Source organism: Somniosus microcephalus, chromosome 11 (genome assembly GCF_052327205.1).
Source record: "Somniosus microcephalus isolate GS21.2 chromosome 11, FLI_Smic_1.0, whole genome shotgun sequence".
Lineage (NCBI taxonomy): Eukaryota > Metazoa > Chordata > Chondrichthyes > Squaliformes > Somniosidae > Somniosus > Somniosus microcephalus.
In genome coordinates this window covers 117,707,481-117,728,601 of record NC_140997.1, presented here as the reverse complement: position 1 = coordinate 117,728,601, position 21,121 = coordinate 117,707,481, and the positions used below count along the sequence as shown (strand labels likewise).

Sequence of the window (21,121 nt, the reverse complement as noted above, 5' to 3'; positions counted from 1 at the left end):
TGCGTTCACTGAGTTGCACTGATTGGTGGGTTCCCATTCACTGAAGTTACTGAACTGCAAGTAGACCCGTCAGCCACACTTGCTGTTTGTAATCTATTCAAAGCAAGGCCTGCATTCCTTTTGTACAAACTCACACCACAGTCAATGTTGCTCTCCTAGTCATTCCAAGGGAGCAGGCACAAGGCTATAACTTGGCCATGGAGGAGTCAATGTGAGAGGTTGAGGACCTCATAATTTCTGTGCAGGTTGCAGCAAGGCCGAGTCCAGGAACCTCTCAATAGCACTCACACCTTGTCTTCATGCTTTTCCAGGTGAATCGGACCTGATCTATAATCTGATCCTGGATTCAGGGATCACTGCCAAATTAGTGGAGAAAGTCTGGAAGAATCACGACTTGCACACGTAAGTTCTTGGTCCTGCTCTGATTATTGAGGCAGATGAGAAAAAGGACTTGGGGTCATTGCCACAGCAGAAGGCAGTGCTTGTGAGGTGAGAATAACAAGGCTACAGGGAGTGACAGTCACTCCATTAGTGACAGCGACAGGAGACACTCAAGGAATGGAGTAAAAATGCTTTGCTCCAGCTCCCCGATGACTTGGCTGGTTAGCTGATTTATAGAAACAGAGCAAGTTCCTAACTCGATTCCTGAGCTGTGCTGAGTCAGATATGAAATGGCATTGCCAAAGATTCACACAACAGCAACAACTTGCATTTACATAGCACCATCAACATAGTAAAATATCCCACGGAGATTTTTCCTGTCTGTGCAGCTCCTGCACAGACAGTGTCATCGTCTGAAACGCTGTCACAGCCAGATTGCTGGAGACTATGGGGATTTGATGACTTGTCTCATTACCCTTTCTGTGCTCTGAGCAAGTACAGGGTGAAATTTGTGAGACTCCAGTCCTTGTCACCACTGCAGCCAACTCTTCGGAAAGTTAGTACTTCGCTCTCTGCAAATGGGATGACATTTAGTGCCTAAACCAACAGAACCCAGTCAGATACAGAGGCCTATAAATTAGACAGGCCAGGCAACAATCCCGAGGCCCACTCAATAGTGGTGGGATCAGCTAGGTGCAGATGCCTGCTGGGCCGGTTTGAATTTGGGGTCCCTGCGTCACCAGCAGTGGCCCTCAGGTAAAGGAGAACTTGCATTTATATAGCGCCTTTCATGACCACCGGACGTCTCAAAGCGCTTTACAGCCAATGAAATACTTTTTTGGAGTGTAGTCACTGTTGTAATGTGGGAAACGCAGCAGACAATTTGCACACAGCAAGCTCCCATAAACAGCAATGTGATAATGACCAGATAATCTGTTTTTGTTATGTTGATTGAGGGATAAATATTGGTCAGGACACCAGGGATAACTCCGCAGCTCTTCTTCGAAATAGCGCCATGGGATCTTTTACGTCCACCTGAGAGAACAAACGGGGCCTCGGTTTAACGTCTCATCCGAAAGACGGCACCTCCGACAGTGCAGCACTCCCTCAGCACTGCACTGGAGTGTCAGCCTAGATTATGTGCACAAGTCTCTGGAGTGGGGGCTTGAACCCACAACCTTCTGACTCAGAGGCGAGAGTGTTGCCCACTGAGCCACAGCTGACACTGTTGGTCCAGGGTGGGGTGGAGGAGCCGGCAATGGATCTTCAGCACGACAGTGGAGCTGGGAGGAGCAGGAGTGCTCTTCCTGGCTCCACAGTCAGTTAAGTATATATTTTTTATTACTTAGCTTTTTGATGGCAGCCTGCAATCCCATTAAGGACCACTGCTAAGGCTGCATGTCGACCAGGCGTTCCTGAACGCAGCCGGCCTAGTGCCAGCAGCGTTCAGGCCAGACTAGCTTTGGTTAAGGGAGCCTCAAGCAGGCATGAGACCCTATATTTGCATATGTAAAGCACCCAACGCCTGTGTCAGGCACAGACCCTGGACACCGCTTTTTCTGCCTTCACCAATATATGGTGGGCGTTGTACATCTACCGTGGAATGTGCACGCACATGCCACCCGCCATATTGGATGTTCAGGCGCCCAAATCGGGTGCACCGTCAACCAATTTCCAGGCCAGTGAGTCGGAGCACTGGGACTGGTGTACACATGCAGAAAGAGACAGGTAGAAAAATCACTGGAAAAAAAACACAGACAAAGCATGATTCACTATTGTGCAGTCAATCCCTGGCTGTCTAAGCAAGTTTATCAAAAGATCCCCCGCAGCATTTAAAACAGCGGCAACTTTAAAACCGATGCAGCCAGTTGATCTCGAAGTGTAATCGTAGCTTCAGGAGCCCACCTGAACTCACCTGGGACCTTTGACCCATCCGATAAGCGCAACAGCTCGACATGACACCAGAATCAGTCGCCCGGTGCAAACAGCAGATCTCCAGCTGCTGAACAGTGTGGTTGTAAAGAAGTTGGGTGTCACTGTATGTGGAGTATTTGAGTGTCAGCCCTGTGAAGCACAAGCTCACCAATCACTCTGCACTCAGCTTGCAGTTAGCGCCCACACCATTTCCCGAGTCATTCTGTGGGGTCGGGGAGTTATGCAGTTGTCATATCAGTTATGATTAAAGTGGCTGACTTTGACATTTTGTAGTTACCTGATGCATGGTTGCACTGAGCTCACTTTGTGTTCACTTTGGACCAGGGAAGCAATGTTTAAAAGTCAGTTGGTTGAAGAGGATTCAAATAAGGCACATACAGGAAAACTCAGCGGGAGCATTCAAGACACACAAATGCCTTTCAGAACTGAGAATCTGCTGATGAAAGTAATTTTGTTGAACTGAGCACTAACTCAATTTGTCTTTATCCCCTTCTCTCTCTCTGTCTCACTTTCTTTTCTGTGTGTGTCTCACTATCTGCCTGTCTCCACACCTCACTGTATTTGTGTGTTTCTCTCCCCCTGCCTTTCTATCTGTCTCCATTTTATCTCTCCATCTCATTCTGTATCTTTCTCTCACTCTCTGTCTGTTTCTCTTTGTTTCACTCACCCTGTCTTTTTTCTGTCTCTTTCTCTTATACCTCAATCCCTCCCTAATTCTCCCTCACTCTCACTGTCTCTTGCACTCCCTGTCGTTTGTCTTTCTCCCTCGCCCTCTCTCACGCACACACAATTTTAGGCTGGGTCTGCTTGCAGTCTTCGTGGCCACTGATGGAGGAATCACAAGAGTCTTTCCAGCCAAGTGAGTATCCTTTCTTTCTCAAAACTGGACTTTCTTAGCGTGAAATCGGTACAGAACATAATGTCAGATAGCTGCAAAGAGCTTAAAAGCCAGATTATTGCATTGGCAGAGAGCCAATGACAGGGGAATCTGATAGGGAGACCAAAGGGACAGCATTAGCAGTTCCCAGTATTTGGTCCCTCAAAGTTACGGGCAGCCTCACAGTCGGAGTAACACAGCCCCTGGAGACACACCGCCCCTGGAGACACACCGCCCCCGGAGACACACCGCCTTCGGAGTCACACCGCCTTCGGAGTCACACCGCCCTCGGAGTCACACCGCCCCTGGAGACACACCGACCCGGAGACACACCGCCTTCGGAGTCACACCGCCCTCGGAGTCACACCGCCCTCGGAGTCACACCGCCCTCGGAGTCACACCGCCGCTCCCAGTCACACCCCCCTCGGAGTCACACAGCCGCTCCCAGTCACACTCCCCTCGGAGTCACACAGCCGCTCCCAGTCACACTCCCCTCGGAGTCACACAGCCGCTCCCAGTCACACTCCCCACGGAGTCACACTGCCGCTCCCAGTCACACTCCCCCCGGAGTCACATTCCGCTCCCAGTCACACTGCCCTCGGAGTCACACAGCCGCTCCCAGTCACACTCCCCCCGGAGTCACACTGCCGCTCCCAGTCACACCCCCCCGGAGTCACACTGCCGCTCCCAGTCACACTCCCCCCGGAGTCACACAGCCGCTCCCAGTCACACTTCCCCCGGAGTCACACTGCCGCTCCCATTCACACTCCCCCCGGAGTCACACTGCCGCTCCCAGTCACACTCCCCCCGGAGTCACACTGCCGCTCCCAGTCACACTCCCCCCGGAGTCACACTGCCGCTCCCAGTCACACTCCCCCCGGAGTCACACTGCCGCTCCCAGTCACACTCCCCCCGGAGTCACACAGCCGCTCCCAGTCACACTCCCCCCGGAGTCACACAGCCGCTCCCAGTCACACTGCCCCCGGAGTCACACAGCCGCTCCCAGTCACACTCCCCTCGGAGTCACACAGCCGCTCCCAGTCACACTGCCCTCGGAGTCACACTGCCGCTCCCAGTCACACTGCCTTCGGAGTCACACTGCCGCTCCCAGTCACACTCCCCTCGGAGTCACACAGCCGCTCCCAGACACACTCCCCCCCGGAGTCACACAGCCGCTCCCAGTCACTCTACCCCCCGGAGTCACACAGCCGCTCCCAGTCACACTCCCCCCGGAGTCACACTGCCGCTCCCAGTCACACTCCCCCCGGAGTCACACTGCCGCTCCCAGTCACACTCCCCCCGGAGTCACACAGCCGCTCCCAGTCACTCTCCACTCGGAGTCACACAGCCGCTCCCAGTCACACTTCCCTCGGAGTCACACATCCGCTCCCTGTCACACTGCCCTCGGAGTCACACAGCCGCTCCCAGTCACACTCCCCTCGGAGTCACACAGCCGCTCCCAGTCACACTCCCCTCGGAGTCGCACTGCCGCTCCCAGTCACACTCCCCTCGGAGTCGCACAGCCGCTCCCAGTCACGCTCCCCCCGGAGTCGCACTGCCGCTCCCAGTCACGCTCCCCTCCGAGTCACACAGCCGCTCCCAGTCACACTCCCCCCGGAGTCACACAGCCGCTCCCAGTCACTCTCCCCTCGGAGTCACACTGCCGCTCCCAGTCACACTGCCCTCGGAGTCACACGTCCGCTCCCAGTCACACTGCCCTCGGAGTCACACAGCCGCTCCCAGTCACTCTCCCGTCGGAGTCACACAGCCGCTCCCAGTCTCACTCTCCCCTCGGAGTCACACAGCCGCTCCCAGTCACACTCCTCTCGGAGTCACACTGGCGCTCCCAGTCACACGCCCCCCGGAGTCACACAGCCGCTCCCAGTCACTCTCCCGTCGGAGTCACACAGCCGCTCCCAGTCACTCTCCCCTCGGAGTCACACAGCCGCTCCCAGTCACTCTCCCGTCGGAGTCACACAGACGCTCCCAGTCACACTTCCCTCGGAGTCACACATCCGCTCCCAGTCACACTGCCCTCGGAGTCACACAGCCGCTCCCAGTCACTCTCCGGTCGGAGTCACACAGCCGCTCCCAGTCACTCTCCCCTCAGAGTCACACAGCCGCTCCCAGTCACACTCCCCTCGGAGTCACACATCCGCTCCCAGTCACACTCCCCCCGGAGTCACACAGCCGCTCCCAGTCACACTCCCCTCGGAGTCACACATCCGCTCCCAGTCACACTCCCCCCGGAGTCACACAGCCGCTCCCAGTCACACTCCCCTCGGAGTCACACTGCCGCTCCCAGTCACACTGCCCTCGGAGTCACACTGCCGCTCCCAGTCACACTCCCCTCGGAGTCACACAGCCGCTCCCAGTCACACTCCCCTCGGAGTCACACTGCCGCTCCCAGTCACACTCCCCTCGGAGTCACACAGCCGCTCCCAGTCACACTCCCCCCGGAGTCACTCTGCCGCTCCCAGTCACACTCCCCTCGGAGTCACACGGCCGCTCCCAGTCACACTCCCCTCGGAGTCACACTACCGCTCCCAGTCACACTCCCCTCGGAGTCACACTGCCGCTCCCAGTCACACACCCCCGGCGTCACACTGCCGCTCCCAGTCACACTCCCCCCGGAGTCACACAGCCGCTCCCAGTCACACTCGCCTCGGAGTCACACTGCGGCTCCCAGTCACACTCCCCCCGGAGTCACACAGCCGCTCCCAGTCACACTCCCCTCGGAGTCACACTGCCGCTCCCAGTCACACTGCCCTCGGAGTCACACTGCCGCTCCCAGTCACACTCCCCCCGAAGTCACACTGCCGCTCCCAGTCACACTCCCCCCGGAGTCACACTGCCGCTCCCAGTCACACTCCCCCCGGAGTCACACTTCCGCTCCCAGTCACTCTCCCCTCGGAGTCACACAGCCGCTCCCAGTCACACTCCCCCCGGAGTCACACTGCCGCTCTCAGTCACACTCCCCCCGGAGTCACACTGCCGCTCCCAGTCACTCTCCCCTCGGAGTCACACTGCCGCTCCCAGTCACACTGCCGCTCTCAGGCACTCTCCCCTCGGAGTCACACTGCCGCTCCCAGTCACACTCCCCTCGGAGTCACACTCCCGCTCCCAGTCACACTCCCCTCGGAATCACACAGCCGCTCCCAGTCACACTCCCCTCGGAGTCACACAGCCGCTCCCAGTCACACTCCCCTCGGAGTCACACTGCCGTCCCAGTCACCCTCCCCTCGGAGTCACACTGCCGCTCCCAGTCACACTCCCCCCGTAGTCACACAGCCGCTCACAATCACACTCCCCCCGGACTCACACTGCCGCACCCAGTCACACTCCCCCCGGAGTCACACAGCCGCTCCCAGTCACACTCCCCCCGGAGTCACACTGCCGCTCCCAGTCACACTGCCCTCGGAGTCACACTTCCGCTCCCAGTCACACTCCCCTCGGAGTCACACAGCCGCTCCCAGTCACACTCCCCCCGGAGTCACTCTGCCGCTCCCAGTCACACTCCCCTCGGAGTCACACAGCCGCTCCCAGTCACACTCCCCCCGGAGTCGCACTGCCGCTCCCAGTCACTCTCCCCTCGGAGTCACACAGCCGCTCCCAGTCACACTCCCCCCGGAGTCACACTGCCGCTCCCAGTCACACTGCCCTCGGAGTCACACGGCCGCTCCCAGTCACACTCCCCTCGGAGTCACACTACCGCTCCCAGTCACACTCCCCTCGGAGTCACACTGCCGCTCCCAGTCACACACCCCCGGCGTCACACTGCCGCTCCCAGTCACACTCCCCCCGGAGTCACACAGCCGCTCCCAGTCACACTCGCCTCGGAGTCACACTGCGGCTCCCAGTCACACTCCCCCCGGAGTCACACAGCCGCTCCCAGTCACACTCCCCTCGGAGTCACACTGCCGCTCCCAGTCACACTGCCCTCGGAGTCACACTGCCGCTCCCAGTCACACTCCCCCCGGAGTCACACTGCCGCTCCCAGTCACACTCCCCCCGGAGTCACACTGCCGCTCCCAGTCACACTCCCCCCGGAGTCACACTTCCGCTCCCAGTCACTCTCCCCTCGGAGTCACACAGCCGCTCCCAGTCACACTCCCCCCGGAGTCACACTGCCGCTCTCAGTCACACTCCCCCCGGAGTCACACTGCCGCTCCCAGTCACTCTCCCCTCGGAGTCACACTGCCGCTCCCAGTCACACTGCCGCTCTCAGGCACTCTCCCCTCGGAGTCACACTGCCGCTCCCAGTCACACTCCCCTCGGAGTCACACTCCCGCTCCCAGTCACACTCCCCTCGGAATCACACAGCCGCTCCCAGTCACACTCCCCTCGGAGTCACACAGCCGCTCCCAGTCACACTCCCCTCGGAGTCACACTGCCGTCCCAGTCACCCTCCCCTCGGAGTCACACTGCCGCTCCCAGTCACACTCCCCCCGTAGTCACACAGCCGCTCACAATCACACTCCCCCCGGACTCACACTGCCGCACCCAGTCACACTCCCCCCGGAGTCACACAGCCGCTCCCAGTCACACTCCCCCCGGAGTCACACTGCCGCTCCCAGTCACACTGCCCTCGGAGTCACACTTCCGCTCCCAGTCACACTTCCGCTCCCAGTCACACTGCCGCCCCCAGTCACACAGCCGCTCCCAGTCTTTCTCCCCTCGGAGTCACACAGCCGCTCCCAGTCACTCTCCCCTCGGAGTCACACAGCCGCTCCCAATCACACTCCCCCCGGAATCACACAGCCGCTCCCAGTCACACTCCCCTCGGAGTCACATTCCGCTCCCAGTCACACTGCCCTCGGAATCACACTGCCCCCGGAGTCTCACTCCCCTCGGATTCACACTGCCCCCGGAGTCTCACTCCCCTCGGAGTCACACTGCCCCCGGAGTCTCACTCCCCTCGGAGTCACACTGCCCCCGGAGTCTCACTCCCCTCGGAGTCACACTGCCATCCGAGTCACACTCCCCTCGGAGTCACACTCCCCTCGGAGTCACACTCCCCTCGGAGTCACACTCCCCTCGGAGTCTCACTGCCCTCGGAGTCTCACTCCCCTCGGAGTCACACTGCCGCTCCCAGTCACACTCCCCTCGGAGAACAACTCCCGCTCCCAGTCACACTCCCATCCCAGTCACACAGCCGCTCCCAGTCACACTGCCACTCCCAGTCACACAGCCGCTCCCAGTCACACTCCCCCCGGAGTCACATTGCCGCTCCCGGTCAAACAGCCGCTCCCAGTCACACTCCCGCAAGAGTCACACTGCCGCTCCCTGTCACACTCCCCTCGGAGTCACACAGCCGCTCCCAGTCACACTCCCCTCGGAGTCACACTGCCGCTCCCAGTCACACACCCCTCGGAGTCACACTACCGCTCCCAGTCACACACCCCCGGAGTCACACAGCCGCTCCCAGTCACACTCCTCTCGGAGTCACACTGCCGCTCCCAGTCACACTCCCCTCGGAGTCACACTGCCCCCAGAGTCTCACTCCCCTCGGAGTCTCACTCCCCTCGGAGTCACACTGCCTTCGGAGTCACACTGCCTTCGGAGTCACACTGCCTTCGGAGTCACACTGCCTTCGGAGTCACACTCCCCTCGGAGTCTCACTCCCCTCGGAGTCTCACTCCCCTCGGAGTCACACTCCCCTCGTAGAACAACTCCCGCTCCCAGTCACACTCCCCCCGGAGTCACACAGCCGCTCCCAGTCACACTCCCCTCGGAGTCACACTGCCGCTCCCAGTCACACTGCCCTCGGAGTCACACTGCCGCTCCCAGTCACACTCCCCTCGGAGTCACACAGCCGCTCCCAGTCACACTCCCCTCGGAGTCACACTGCCGCTCCCAGTCACACTCCCCTCGGAGTCACACAGCCGCTCCCAGTCACACTCCCCCCGGAGTCACTCTGCCGCTCCCAGTCACACTCCCCTCGGAGTCACACGGCCGCTCCCAGTCACACTCCCCTCGGAGTCACACTACCGCTCCCAGTCACACTCCCCTCGGAGTCACACTGCCGCTCCCAGTCACACACCCCCGGCGTCACACTGCCGCTCCCAGTCACACTCCCCCCGGAGTCACACAGCCGCTCCCAGTCACACTCGCCTCGGAGTCACACTGCGGCTCCCAGTCACACTCCCCCCGGAGTCACACAGCCGCTCCCAGTCACACTCCCCTCGGAGTCACACTGCCGCTCCCAGTCACACTGCCCTCGGAGTCACACTGCCGCTCCCAGTCACACTCCCCCCGAAGTCACACTGCCGCTCCCAGTCACACTCCCCCCGGAGTCACACTGCCGCTCCCAGTCACACTCCCCCCGGAGTCACACTTCCGCTCCCAGTCACTCTCCCCTCGGAGTCACACAGCCGCTCCCAGTCACACTCCCCCCGGAGTCACACTGCCGCTCTCAGTCACACTCCCCCCGGAGTCACACTGCCGCTCCCAGTCACTCTCCCCTCGGAGTCACACTGCCGCTCCCAGTCACACTGCCGCTCTCAGGCACTCTCCCCTCGGAGTCACACTGCCGCTCCCAGTCACACTCCCCTCGGAGTCACACTCCCGCTCCCAGTCACACTCCCCTCGGAATCACACAGCCGCTCCCAGTCACACTCCCCTCGGAGTCACACAGCCGCTCCCAGTCACACTCCCCTCGGAGTCACACTGCCGTCCCAGTCACCCTCCCCTCGGAGTCACACTGCCGCTCCCAGTCACACTCCCCCCGTAGTCACACAGCCGCTCACAATCACACTCCCCCCGGACTCACACTGCCGCACCCAGTCACACTCCCCCCGGAGTCACACAGCCGCTCCCAGTCACACTCCCCCCGGAGTCACACTGCCGCTCCCAGTCACACTGCCCTCGGAGTCACACTTCCGCTCCCAGTCACACTCCCCTCGGAGTCACACAGCCGCTCCCAGTCACACTCCCCCCGGAGTCACTCTGCCGCTCCCAGTCACACTCCCCTCGGAGTCACACAGCCGCTCCCAGTCACACTCCCCCCGGAGTCGCACTGCCGCTCCCAGTCACTCTCCCCTCGGAGTCACACAGCCGCTCCCAGTCACACTCCCCCCGGAGTCACACTGCCGCTCCCAGTCACACTGCCCTCGGAGTCACACGGCCGCTCCCAGTCACACTCCCCTCGGAGTCACACTACCGCTCCCAGTCACACTCCCCTCGGAGTCACACTGCCGCTCCCAGTCACACACCCCCGGCGTCACACTGCCGCTCCCAGTCACACTCCCCCCGGAGTCACACAGCCGCTCCCAGTCACACTCGCCTCGGAGTCACACTGCGGCTCCCAGTCACACTCCCCCCGGAGTCACACAGCCGCTCCCAGTCACACTCCCCTCGGAGTCACACTGCCGCTCCCAGTCACACTGCCCTCGGAGTCACACTGCCGCTCCCAGTCACACTCCCCCCGGAGTCACACTGCCGCTCCCAGTCACACTCCCCCCGGAGTCACACTGCCGCTCCCAGTCACACTCCCCCCGGAGTCACACTTCCGCTCCCAGTCACTCTCCCCTCGGAGTCACACAGCCGCTCCCAGTCACACTCCCCCCGGAGTCACACTGCCGCTCTCAGTCACACTCCCCCCGGAGTCACACTGCCGCTCCCAGTCACTCTCCCCTCGGAGTCACACTGCCGCTCCCAGTCACACTGCCGCTCTCAGGCACTCTCCCCTCGGAGTCACACTGCCGCTCCCAGTCACACTCCCCTCGGAGTCACACTCCCGCTCCCAGTCACACTCCCCTCGGAATCACACAGCCGCTCCCAGTCACACTCCCCTCGGAGTCACACAGCCGCTCCCAGTCACACTCCCCTCGGAGTCACACTGCCGTCCCAGTCACCCTCCCCTCGGAGTCACACTGCCGCTCCCAGTCACACTCCCCCCGTAGTCACACAGCCGCTCACAATCACACTCCCCCCGGACTCACACTGCCGCACCCAGTCACACTCCCCCCGGAGTCACACAGCCGCTCCCAGTCACACTCCCCCCGGAGTCACACTGCCGCTCCCAGTCACACTGCCCTCGGAGTCACACTTCCGCTCCCAGTCACACTTCCGCTCCCAGTCACACTGCCGCCCCCAGTCACACAGCCGCTCCCAGTCTTTCTCCCCTCGGAGTCACACAGCCGCTCCCAGTCACTCTCCCCTCGGAGTCACACAGCCGCTCCCAATCACACTCCCCCCGGAATCACACAGCCGCTCCCAGTCACACTCCCCTCGGAGTCACATTCCGCTCCCAGTCACACTGCCCTCGGAATCACACTGCCCCCGGAGTCTCACTCCCCTCGGATTCACACTGCCCCCGGAGTCTCACTCCCCTCGGAGTCACACTGCCCCCGGAGTCTCACTCCCCTCGGAGTCACACTGCCCCCGGAGTCTCACTCCCCTCGGAGTCACACTGCCATCCGAGTCACACTCCCCTCGGAGTCACACTCCCCTCGGAGTCACACTCCCCTCGGAGTCACACTCCCCTCGGAGTCTCACTGCCCTCGGAGTCTCACTCCCCTCGGAGTCACACTGCCGCTCCCAGTCACACTCCCCTCGGAGAACAACTCCCGCTCCCAGTCACACTCCCATCCCAGTCACACAGCCGCTCCCAGTCACACTGCCACTCCCAGTCACACAGCCGCTCCCAGTCACACTCCCCCCGGAGTCACATTGCCGCTCCCGGTCAAACAGCCGCTCCCAGTCACACTCCCGCAAGAGTCACACTGCCGCTCCCTGTCACACTCCCCTCGGAGTCACACAGCCGCTCCCAGTCACACTCCCCTCGGAGTCACACTGCCGCTCCCAGTCACACACCCCTCGGAGTCACACTACCGCTCCCAGTCACACACCCCCGGAGTCACACAGCCGCTCCCAGTCACACTCCTCTCGGAGTCACACTGCCGCTCCCAGTCACACTCCCCTCGGAGTCACACTGCCCCCAGAGTCTCACTCCCCTCGGAGTCTCACTCCCCTCGGAGTCACACTGCCTTCGGAGTCACACTGCCTTCGGAGTCACACTGCCTTCGGAGTCACACTGCCTTCGGAGTCACACTCCCCTCGGAGTCTCACTCCCCTCGGAGTCTCACTCCCCTCGGAGTCACACTCCCCTCGTAGAACAACTCCCGCTCCCAGTCACACTCCCCTCGGAGTCACACAGTCACTCCCAGTCACACTGCCGCTCCCAGTCACACAGACGCTCCCAGTCACACTCCCCTCGGAGTCACACTGCCGCTCCCAGTCACACTGCCCTCGGAGTCACACTGCCGCTCCCAGTCACACTCCCCCCGGAGTCACACTGCCGCTCCCAGTCACACTCCCCCCGGAGTCACACTGCCGCTCCCAGTCACACTCCCCCCGGAGTCACACTGCCGCTCCCAGTCACACTCCCGCTCCCAGTCACACTCCCCTCGGAATCACACAGCCGCTCCCAGTCACACTCCCCTCGGAGTCACACAGCCGCTCCCAGTCACACTCCCCTCGGAGTCACACTGCCGTCCCAGTCACCCTCCCCTCGGAGTCACACTGCCGCTCCCAGTCACACTCCCCCCGTAGTCACACAGCCGCTCCCAGTCACACTCCCCCCGGAGTCACACTGCCGCTCCCAGTCACACTGCCCTCGGAGTCACACTTCCGCTCCCAGTCACACTGCCGCCCCCAGTCACACAGCCGCTCCCAGTCTTTCTCCCCTCGGAGTCACACAGCCGCTCCCAGTCACTCTCCCCTCGGAGTCACACAGCCGCTCCCAATCACACTCCCCCCGGAATCACACAGCCGCTCCCAGTCACACTCCCCTCGGAGTCACATTCCGCTCCCAGTCACACTGCCCTCGGAATCACACTGCCCCCGGAGTCTCACTCCCCTCGGATTCACACTGCCCCCGGAGTCTCACTCCCCTCGGAGTCACACTGCCCCCGGAGTCTCACTCCCCTCGGAGTCACACTGCCCCCGGAGTCTCACTCCCCTCGGAGTCACACTGCCATCCGAGTCACACTCCCCTCGGAGTCACACTCCCCTCGGAGTCACACTCCCCTTGGAGTCACACTCCCCTCGGAGTCTCACTGCCCTCGGAGTCTCACTCCCCTCGGAGTCACACTGCCGCTCCCAGTCACACTCCCCTCGGAGTCACACAGTCACTCCCCGTCACACTGCCGCTCCCAGTCACACAGACGCTCCCAGTCACACTCCCCCCGGAGTCACATTGCCGCTCCCAGTCACACAGCCGCTCCCAGTCACACTCCCCTCGGAGTCACACTGCCGCGCCCAGTCACCCTCCCCTCGGAGTCACAGAGCCGCTCCCTGTCACACTCCCCTCAGAGTCACACAGCCGCTCCCAGTCACTCTCCCCTCGGAGTCACACAGCCGCTCCCAGTCACACTCCCATCGGAGTCACACAGCCGCTCCCAGTCACACTCCCTCCGGAGTCACATTCCGCTCCCAGTCACACTGCCCTCGGAATCACACTGCCCCCGCAGTCTCACTCCCCTCGGAGTCACACTGCCCTCGGAGTCTCACTCCCCTCGGATTCACACTGCCCCCGGAGTCTCACTCCCCTTGGAGTCACACTGCCTTCGGAGTCACACTGCCCCCGGAGTCTCACTCCCCTCAGACTCACACTGCCATCGGAGTCACACTCCCCTCGGAGTCTCACTCCCCTCGCAGTCACACTGCCATCGGAGTCACACTGCCCCCAGAGTCTCACTCCCCTCGGAGTCACACTCCCCTCGGAGTCACACTCCCCTCGGAGTCACACTCACCTCGGAGTCTCACTGCCCTCGGAGTCTCACTCCCCTCCGAGTCACACTGCCATTGGAGTCACACTGCCGCTCCCAGTCACACTCCCCTCGGAGTACAACTCCCGCTCCCAGTCACACTCCCCCCGGAGTCACATTGCCGCTCCCAGTCACACTCCCCCCGAAGTCACACTGCCGCTACCCGTCACTCTCCCCTCGGAGTCACACTGCCGCTTCCAGTCACACAGCCCCCGGAGTCACACAGCCGCTCCCAGTCACACTCCCCTCGGAGTCACACAGCCGCTCCCAGTCACACTCCCACTCCCAGTCACACTGCCCTTGGAGTCACACTGCCGCTCCCAGTCACACTGCCCTCGGAGTCACACAGCAGCTCCCAGTCACTCTCCCCTCGGAGTCACACAGCTGCTCCCAGTCACACTCCCCCCGGAGTCACATTCCGCTCCGAGTCAGACTGCCATCGGAATCACACTGCCCCCGGAGACTCACTCCCCTCGGAGTCACACTGCCATCGGAGTCACACTCCCCTCGGAGTCTCACTCCCCTCGGAGTCACACTGCCCCCGGAGTCTCACTCCCCTCGGAGTCACACTGCCCTCGGAGTCACACTGCCCCCGGAGTCTCCCTCCCTTCAGAGTCACACTGCCATCGGAGTCACACTCCCCTCGGAGTCACTCTGCCATCGGAGTCACACTGCCCCCAGAGTCTCACTCCCCTCGCAGTCACACTGCCATCGGAGTCTCACTCCCCTCGGAGTCTCACTGCCCTGGGAGTCTCACTGCCCTGGGAGTCTCACTGCCCTGGGAGTCTCACTGCCCTGGGAGTCTCACTGCCCTGGGAGTCTCACTGCCCTGGGAGTCGCACTGCCCTGGGAGTCGCACTGCCCTGGGAGTCGCACTGCCCTGGGAGTCGCACTGCCCTGGGAGTCGCACTGCCCTGGGAGTCGCACTGCCCTGGGAGTCGCACTGCCCTGGGAGTCGCACTCCCGCTCCCAGTCACACAGCCCCCGAAGTCACACAGCCGCTCCCAGTCACACTCCCCTCGGAGTCACACAGCCGCTCCCAGTCACACTGCCCTCGGAGTCACACTGCCGCTCCCAGTCACACTGCCCTCGGAGTCACACTGCCGCTCCCAGTCACACTCCCCTCGGAGTCACACTGCCGCTCCCATTCACACTCTCTTCGGAGTCACACAGCCGCTCCCAGTCACACTCCCCCCGGAGTCACACAGCCGCTCCCAGTCACACTCCCCTCGGAGTCACACAGCCGCTCCCAGTCACACTGCCGCTCCCAGTCACACTCCCCTCGGAGTCACACAGCCGCTCCCAGTCACACTGCCGCTCCCAGTCACACTCCCCTCGGAGTCACACTTCCGCTCCCAGTCACACTCCCCTCGGAGTCACACAGCCGCTCCCAGTCACACTGCCCTCGGAGTCACACAGCCGCTACCAGTCACACTCCCCCCGGAGTCACACTGCCGCTCCCAGTCACACTCCCCCCGGAGTCACACTGCCGCTCCCAGTCACACTGCCCCCGGAGTCACACTGCCGCTCCCAGTCACACTCCCCTCGGAGTCACACTGCCGCTCCCAGTCACACTCCCCTCGGAGTCACACTGCCGCTCCCAGTCACACTGCCCTCGGAGTCACACAGCCGCTCCCAGTCACACTCCCCCCGGAGTCACACAGCCGCTTCCAGTCACACTCCCCTCGGAGTCACACAGCCGCTCCCAGTCACACTGCCCTCGGAGTCACATTCCGCTCCCAGTCACACTCCCCTCGGAGTCACACTGCCGCTTCCAGTCACACTCCCCTCGGAGACACACAGCCGCTCCCAGTCACACTGCCCCCGGAGTCACACTGCCGCTCCCAGTCACACTCCCCTCGGAGTCACACAGCCGCTCCCCGTCACACTCCCCTCGGAGTCACACAGCCACTCCCATTCACACTCCCCTCGGAGTCACACAGCCGCTCCCCGTCACACTCCCCTCGGAATCACACAGCCGCTCCCCGTCACACTCCCCCCGGAGTCACATTCCGCTCCCAGTCACACTCCCCCCGGAGTCACATTCCGGTCCCAGTCACACTCCCCTCGGAATCTCACTCCCCTCGGTGTCTCACTCCCCTCGGAGTCACACTCCCCTCGGAGAACAACTCCCGCTCCCAGTCACACTCCCCTCGGAGTCACACAGTCGCTCCCAGTCACACAACCGCTCCCAGTCACACTCCCCCCGGAGTCACATTGCCACTCCCAGTCACACTCCCCCCGGAGTCACACTGCCGCTCCCAGTCACACTCCCCCCGGAGTCACACTGCCGCTCCCCGTCACACTCCCCTCGGAGTCACACAGCTGCTCCCAGTCACACTCCCCCAGGAGTCACACTGCCGCTCCCAGTCACACTCCCCTCGGAGTCACACTGCCGCTCCCAGTCACACTCCCCCCGGAGTCACACAGCCGCTCCCAGTCACACTCCCCCCGGAGTCACACAGCCACTGCCAGTCACACAGCCACTCCCAGTCACACTCCCCTCGGAGTCACACTGCCGCTCCCAGTCACACTGCCGCTCCCAGTCACACAGCCGCTCCCAGTCACACTGCCGCTCCCAGTCACACTCCCCTCGGAGTCACACAGCCGCTCCCAGTCACTCTCCCCCAGGAGTCACACTGCCGCTCCCAGTCACACTCCCCTCGGAGTCACACTGCCGCTCCCAGTCACACTGCCCTCAGAATCACACTGCCCCCGGAGTCTCACTCCCCTCGGAGTCACACTGCCATCGGAGTCACACTCCCCTCGGAGTCTCACTGCCATCGGAGTCACTCTCCCCTCGGAGTCTCACTGCCCTCGGAGTCTCACTCCCCTCGGAGTCACACTGCCATTGGAGTCACACTGCCGCTCCCAGTCACACTCCCCTCGGAGTACAACTCCCGCTCCCAGTCACACTCCCCCCGGAGCCATATTGCCGCTCCCAGTCACACAGCCGCTCCCAGTCACACTCACCCGGAGTCACACTGCCGCTCCCCGTCACACTCCCCTCGGAGTCACACAGCCGCTCCCAGTCACACTCCCCCCGGAGTCACACAGCCGCTCCCAATCACACTCCCCTCGGAGTCACACTGCCGCTCCCAGTCACACTCCCCTCGGAGTCACACAGCCGCACCCAGTCACACACCCCTCGGAGTCTCACTGCCGCTCCCAGTCACACACCCCCGGAGTCACACAGCCGCTCCCAGTCACACTCCCCTCGGAGTCACACTGCCGCTCCCAGTCACCCTCCCCTCGGAGTCACACAGCCGCTCCCAGTCACACTCCCCTCGGAGTCACACTGCCGCTCCCAGTCACCCTCCCCTCGGAGTCACACAGCCGCTCCCAGTCACACTGCCCTCGGAGTCACACTGCCGCTTCCATTCACACTCTCTTCGGAGTCACACAGCTGCTCCCAGTCACACTGCCCTCGGAGTCACACAGCCGCTCCCAGTCACACTCCCCCCGGGGTCACACAGCCGCTCCCAGTCACACTCCCCTCGGAGTCACACTGCCGCTCCCAGTCACACTCCCCTCGGAGTCACACTGCCGCTCCCAGTCACACTCCCCCCGGAGTCACACTGCCGCTCCCAGTCACACTCCCCCCGAGTCACACTGCCGCTCCCAGTTACACTCCCCCCCGGAGTCACACTGCCGCTCCCAGTCACAGTCCCCCTGGAGTCACAGTACCGCTCCCAGTCACACTCCCCTCGGAGTCACACAGCCGCTCCCAGTCACACTCCCCTCGGAGTCACACAGCCGCTCCCAGTCACACTCCCCCCGGAGTCACATTCCGCTCCGAGTCACACTGCCCTCGGAATCAAACTGCCCCCGGAGTCTCACTCCCCTCGGAGTCACACTCCCCTCGGAGTCTCACTCCCCTCGAAGTCACACTGCCCCCGGAGTCTCACTCCCCTCGGAGTCACACTGCCATCCGAGCCACACTCCCCTCGGAGCCTCACTCCCCTCGGAGTCACACTGCCCTCGGAATCACACTGCCCCCGGAGTCTCACTCCCCTCGGAGTCACACTGCCATCGGAGTCACACTCCCCTCGGAGTCCCACTCCCCTCGGAGTCACACTGCCCCCGGAGTCTCACTCCCCTCGGAGTCACACTGCCATCGGAGCCACACTCCCCTCGGAGCCTCACTCCCCTCGGAGTCACACTCCCCTCGGAGTCACACAGCCGCTCCCAGTCACACTCCCCCCGGAGTCACACTGCTGCTTCCAGTCACACACCCCTCGGAGTCATACTGCCGCTCCCAGTCACACTCCCCTCGGAGTCACACTCCCCTCCCAGTCACACTCCCCCCGGAGTCACACTGCCGCTCCCAGTCACACTCCCCCCGAGTCACACTGCCGCTCCCAGTCACACTCCCCTCGGAGTCACACTGCCGCTCCCAGTCACACACCCCCGGAGTCACACAGCCGCTCCCAGTCACACAGCCGCTCCCAGTCACACTCCGCTCGGAGTCACACAGCCGCTCCCAGTCACACTCCCCCCGGATTCACACTCCCGCTCCCAGTCACACTCCCCTCGGAGTCACACAGCCGCTCCCAGTCACACTCCCCCCGGAGTCACACTGCCGCTCCCAGTCACACTGCCCTCGGAGTCACACTGCCGCTCCCAGTCTCACTCCCCTCGGAGTCTCACTCCCCTCGGAGTCACAATGCCCTCGGAGTCACACTGCCCCCGGAGTCTCACTCCCCTCGGAGTCACACTGCCATCGGAGTCACACTCCCCTCGGAGTCTCACTCCCCTCGGAGTACAACTCCCGCTCCCAGTCACACTCCCCTCGGAGTCACACTGCCGCTCCCAGTCACACTCCCCCCGGAGTCACACGGCCGCTCCAAGTCACGCTGCCCTCGGAGTCACACAGCCGCTCCCAGTCACTCTCCCCTCGGAGTCACACTGCCGCTCCCAGTCACACTCCCCCCGGAGTCACACTGCCGCTCCCAGTCACACTGCCCTCGGAGTCACACAGCCGCTCCCAGTCACACTCCCCCTGGAGTCACACCGCCGCTCCCAGTCACACTTCCCTCGGAGTCACACTGCCGCTCCCAGTCACACTGCCATCGGAGTAACACTCCCCTCGGAGTCTCACTCCCCTCGGAGTACAACTCCCGCTCCCGGTCACACTCCCCTCGGAGTCACATTCCGCTCCCAGTCACACTCCCCCCGGAGTCACACTGCCGCTCCCAGTCACACTCCCCCCGGAGTCACATTCCGCTCCCAGTCACACTGCCGCTCCCAGTGACACTCCCCTCGGAGTCACATTGCTGCTCCCAGTCACACTCCCCCCCGGAGTCACACAGCCGCTCCCAGTCACACTCCCCCCGGAGTCACACTGCTGCTTCCAGTCACACTCCCCTCGGAGTCATACTGCCGCTCCCAGTCTCACTCCCCTCGGTGTCACACTGCCATCGGAGTCTCACTCCCCTCGGAGTCTCACTCCCCTCGGAGTCACACTGCCATCGGAGTCACACTGCCCCCAGAGTCTCACTCCCCTCGGAGTCACACTGCCATCGGAGTCACACTGCCTCACCCAGTCACACTCACCTCGGAGTACAACTCCCGCTCCCATTCACACTCCCCTCGGAGTCACACAGCCGCTCCCAGTCACACTGCCGCTCCCAGTCACATAGCCGCTCCCAGTCACACTCCCCCCGGAGTCACATAGCCGCTCCCAGTCACACAGCCGCTCCCAGTCACACTCCCCCCGGAGTCACACTGCCGCTCCCCGTCACACTCCCCTCGGAGTCACACAGCCGCTCCCAGTCACACTCCCCCCGGAGTCACACTGCCGCTCCCAGTCACACTCCCCCCGGATGTCACACAGCCGCTCCCCGTCACACTCCCCCCGGATTCACACTCCCGCTCCCAGTCATACTGCCCCCGGAGTCACATTGCCGCTCCCAGTCACACAGCCGCTCCCAGTCACACTCCCCCCGGAGTCACACTGCCTCTCCCTGTCACACTCCCCTCGGTGTCACACAGCCGCTCCCAGTCACACTCCCCTCGGAGTCACATTCCGCTCCCAGTCACTCTCTCCTCGGAGTCACACAGCCGCTCCCATTCACACTCCCCTGGAAGTCACACAACCGCTCCCAGTCACAATGCCCTCGGAGTCACACAGCCGCTCCCCGTCGCACTCCCCTCGGAGTCACACAGCCGCTCCGAGTCACACTCCCCTCGGAGTCACACTGCCGCTCCCAGTCACACTCCTCTCGGAGTCACACAGCCGCTCCCAGTCACACTGCCGCTCCCAGTCACACAGACGCTCCCCATCACACTCCCCCCGGAGTCACACAGCCGCTCCCAGTCACACTCCCGCCGGAGTCACACTGCCGCTCCCAGTCACACTCCCCTCGGAGTCACACTGCCGCTCCCAGTCACACTCCCCCCGGAGTCACACTGCCGCTCCCAGTCACAGTCCCCCCGGAGTCACACTGCCGCTCCCAGTCACACTCCCCCCGGAGTCACACTGCCGCTCCCAGTCACACTCCCCCCGGAGTCACACAGCCGCTCCCAGTCACACTGCCGCTCCCAGCCACACAGCCGCTCCCCGTCACACTCCCCTCAGAGTCACACAGCCGCTCCCATTCACACTCCCCCCGGAGTCACACAGCCGCTCCCAGTCACACTCCCGCCGGAGTCACACTGCCGCTCCCAGTCACACTCCCCTCGGAATCACACAGCCGCTCCCAGTAACACTCCCCCCTGAGTCACACTGCCGCTCCCAGTCACACTCCCCTCGGAGTCACACTGCCGCTCCCAGTCACACTCCCCTCGGAGTCACACTGCCGCTCCCAGTCACACTCCCCTCGGAATCACACAGCCGCTCCCAGTCACACTCCCCCCGGAGTCACACTGCCGCTCCCAGTCACACAGCCGCTCCCAGTCACACTCCCCTCGGAGTCACACAGCCGCTCCCAGTCACTCTCCCATCGGAGTCACACAGCCGCTCCCAGTCACTCTCCCCTCGGAGTCACACAGCCGCTCCCAGTCACACTCCCCTCGGAGTCACACTGCCGCTCCCAGTCACACTCCCCCCGGAGTCACATTCCGCTCCCAGTCACACTGCCGCTCCCAGTGACACTCCCCTCGCAGTCACATTGCTGCTCCCAGTCACACTCCCCCCCGGAGTCACACAGCCACT

At 62.7% G+C, this 21,121-nt stretch overlaps 1 protein-coding gene across 1 annotated transcript in view; it reads left to right on the top strand.

The window, feature by feature from the left end:
• The window catches only part of LOC147110843 (voltage-dependent calcium channel subunit alpha-2/delta-2-like), a 2,842,873-nt gene that overhangs the window by 2,058,358 nt on the left and 763,394 nt on the right, over positions 1–21,121 (top strand). The window contains exons 25-26 of the mRNA XM_085999971.1: positions 312–402; positions 3,113–3,175. Of these exons, the coding sequence (XP_085856097.1) occupies positions 312–402; positions 3,113–3,175 (154 nt within the window). The remainder of the gene's footprint in view (positions 1–311; positions 403–3,112; positions 3,176–21,121) is intronic.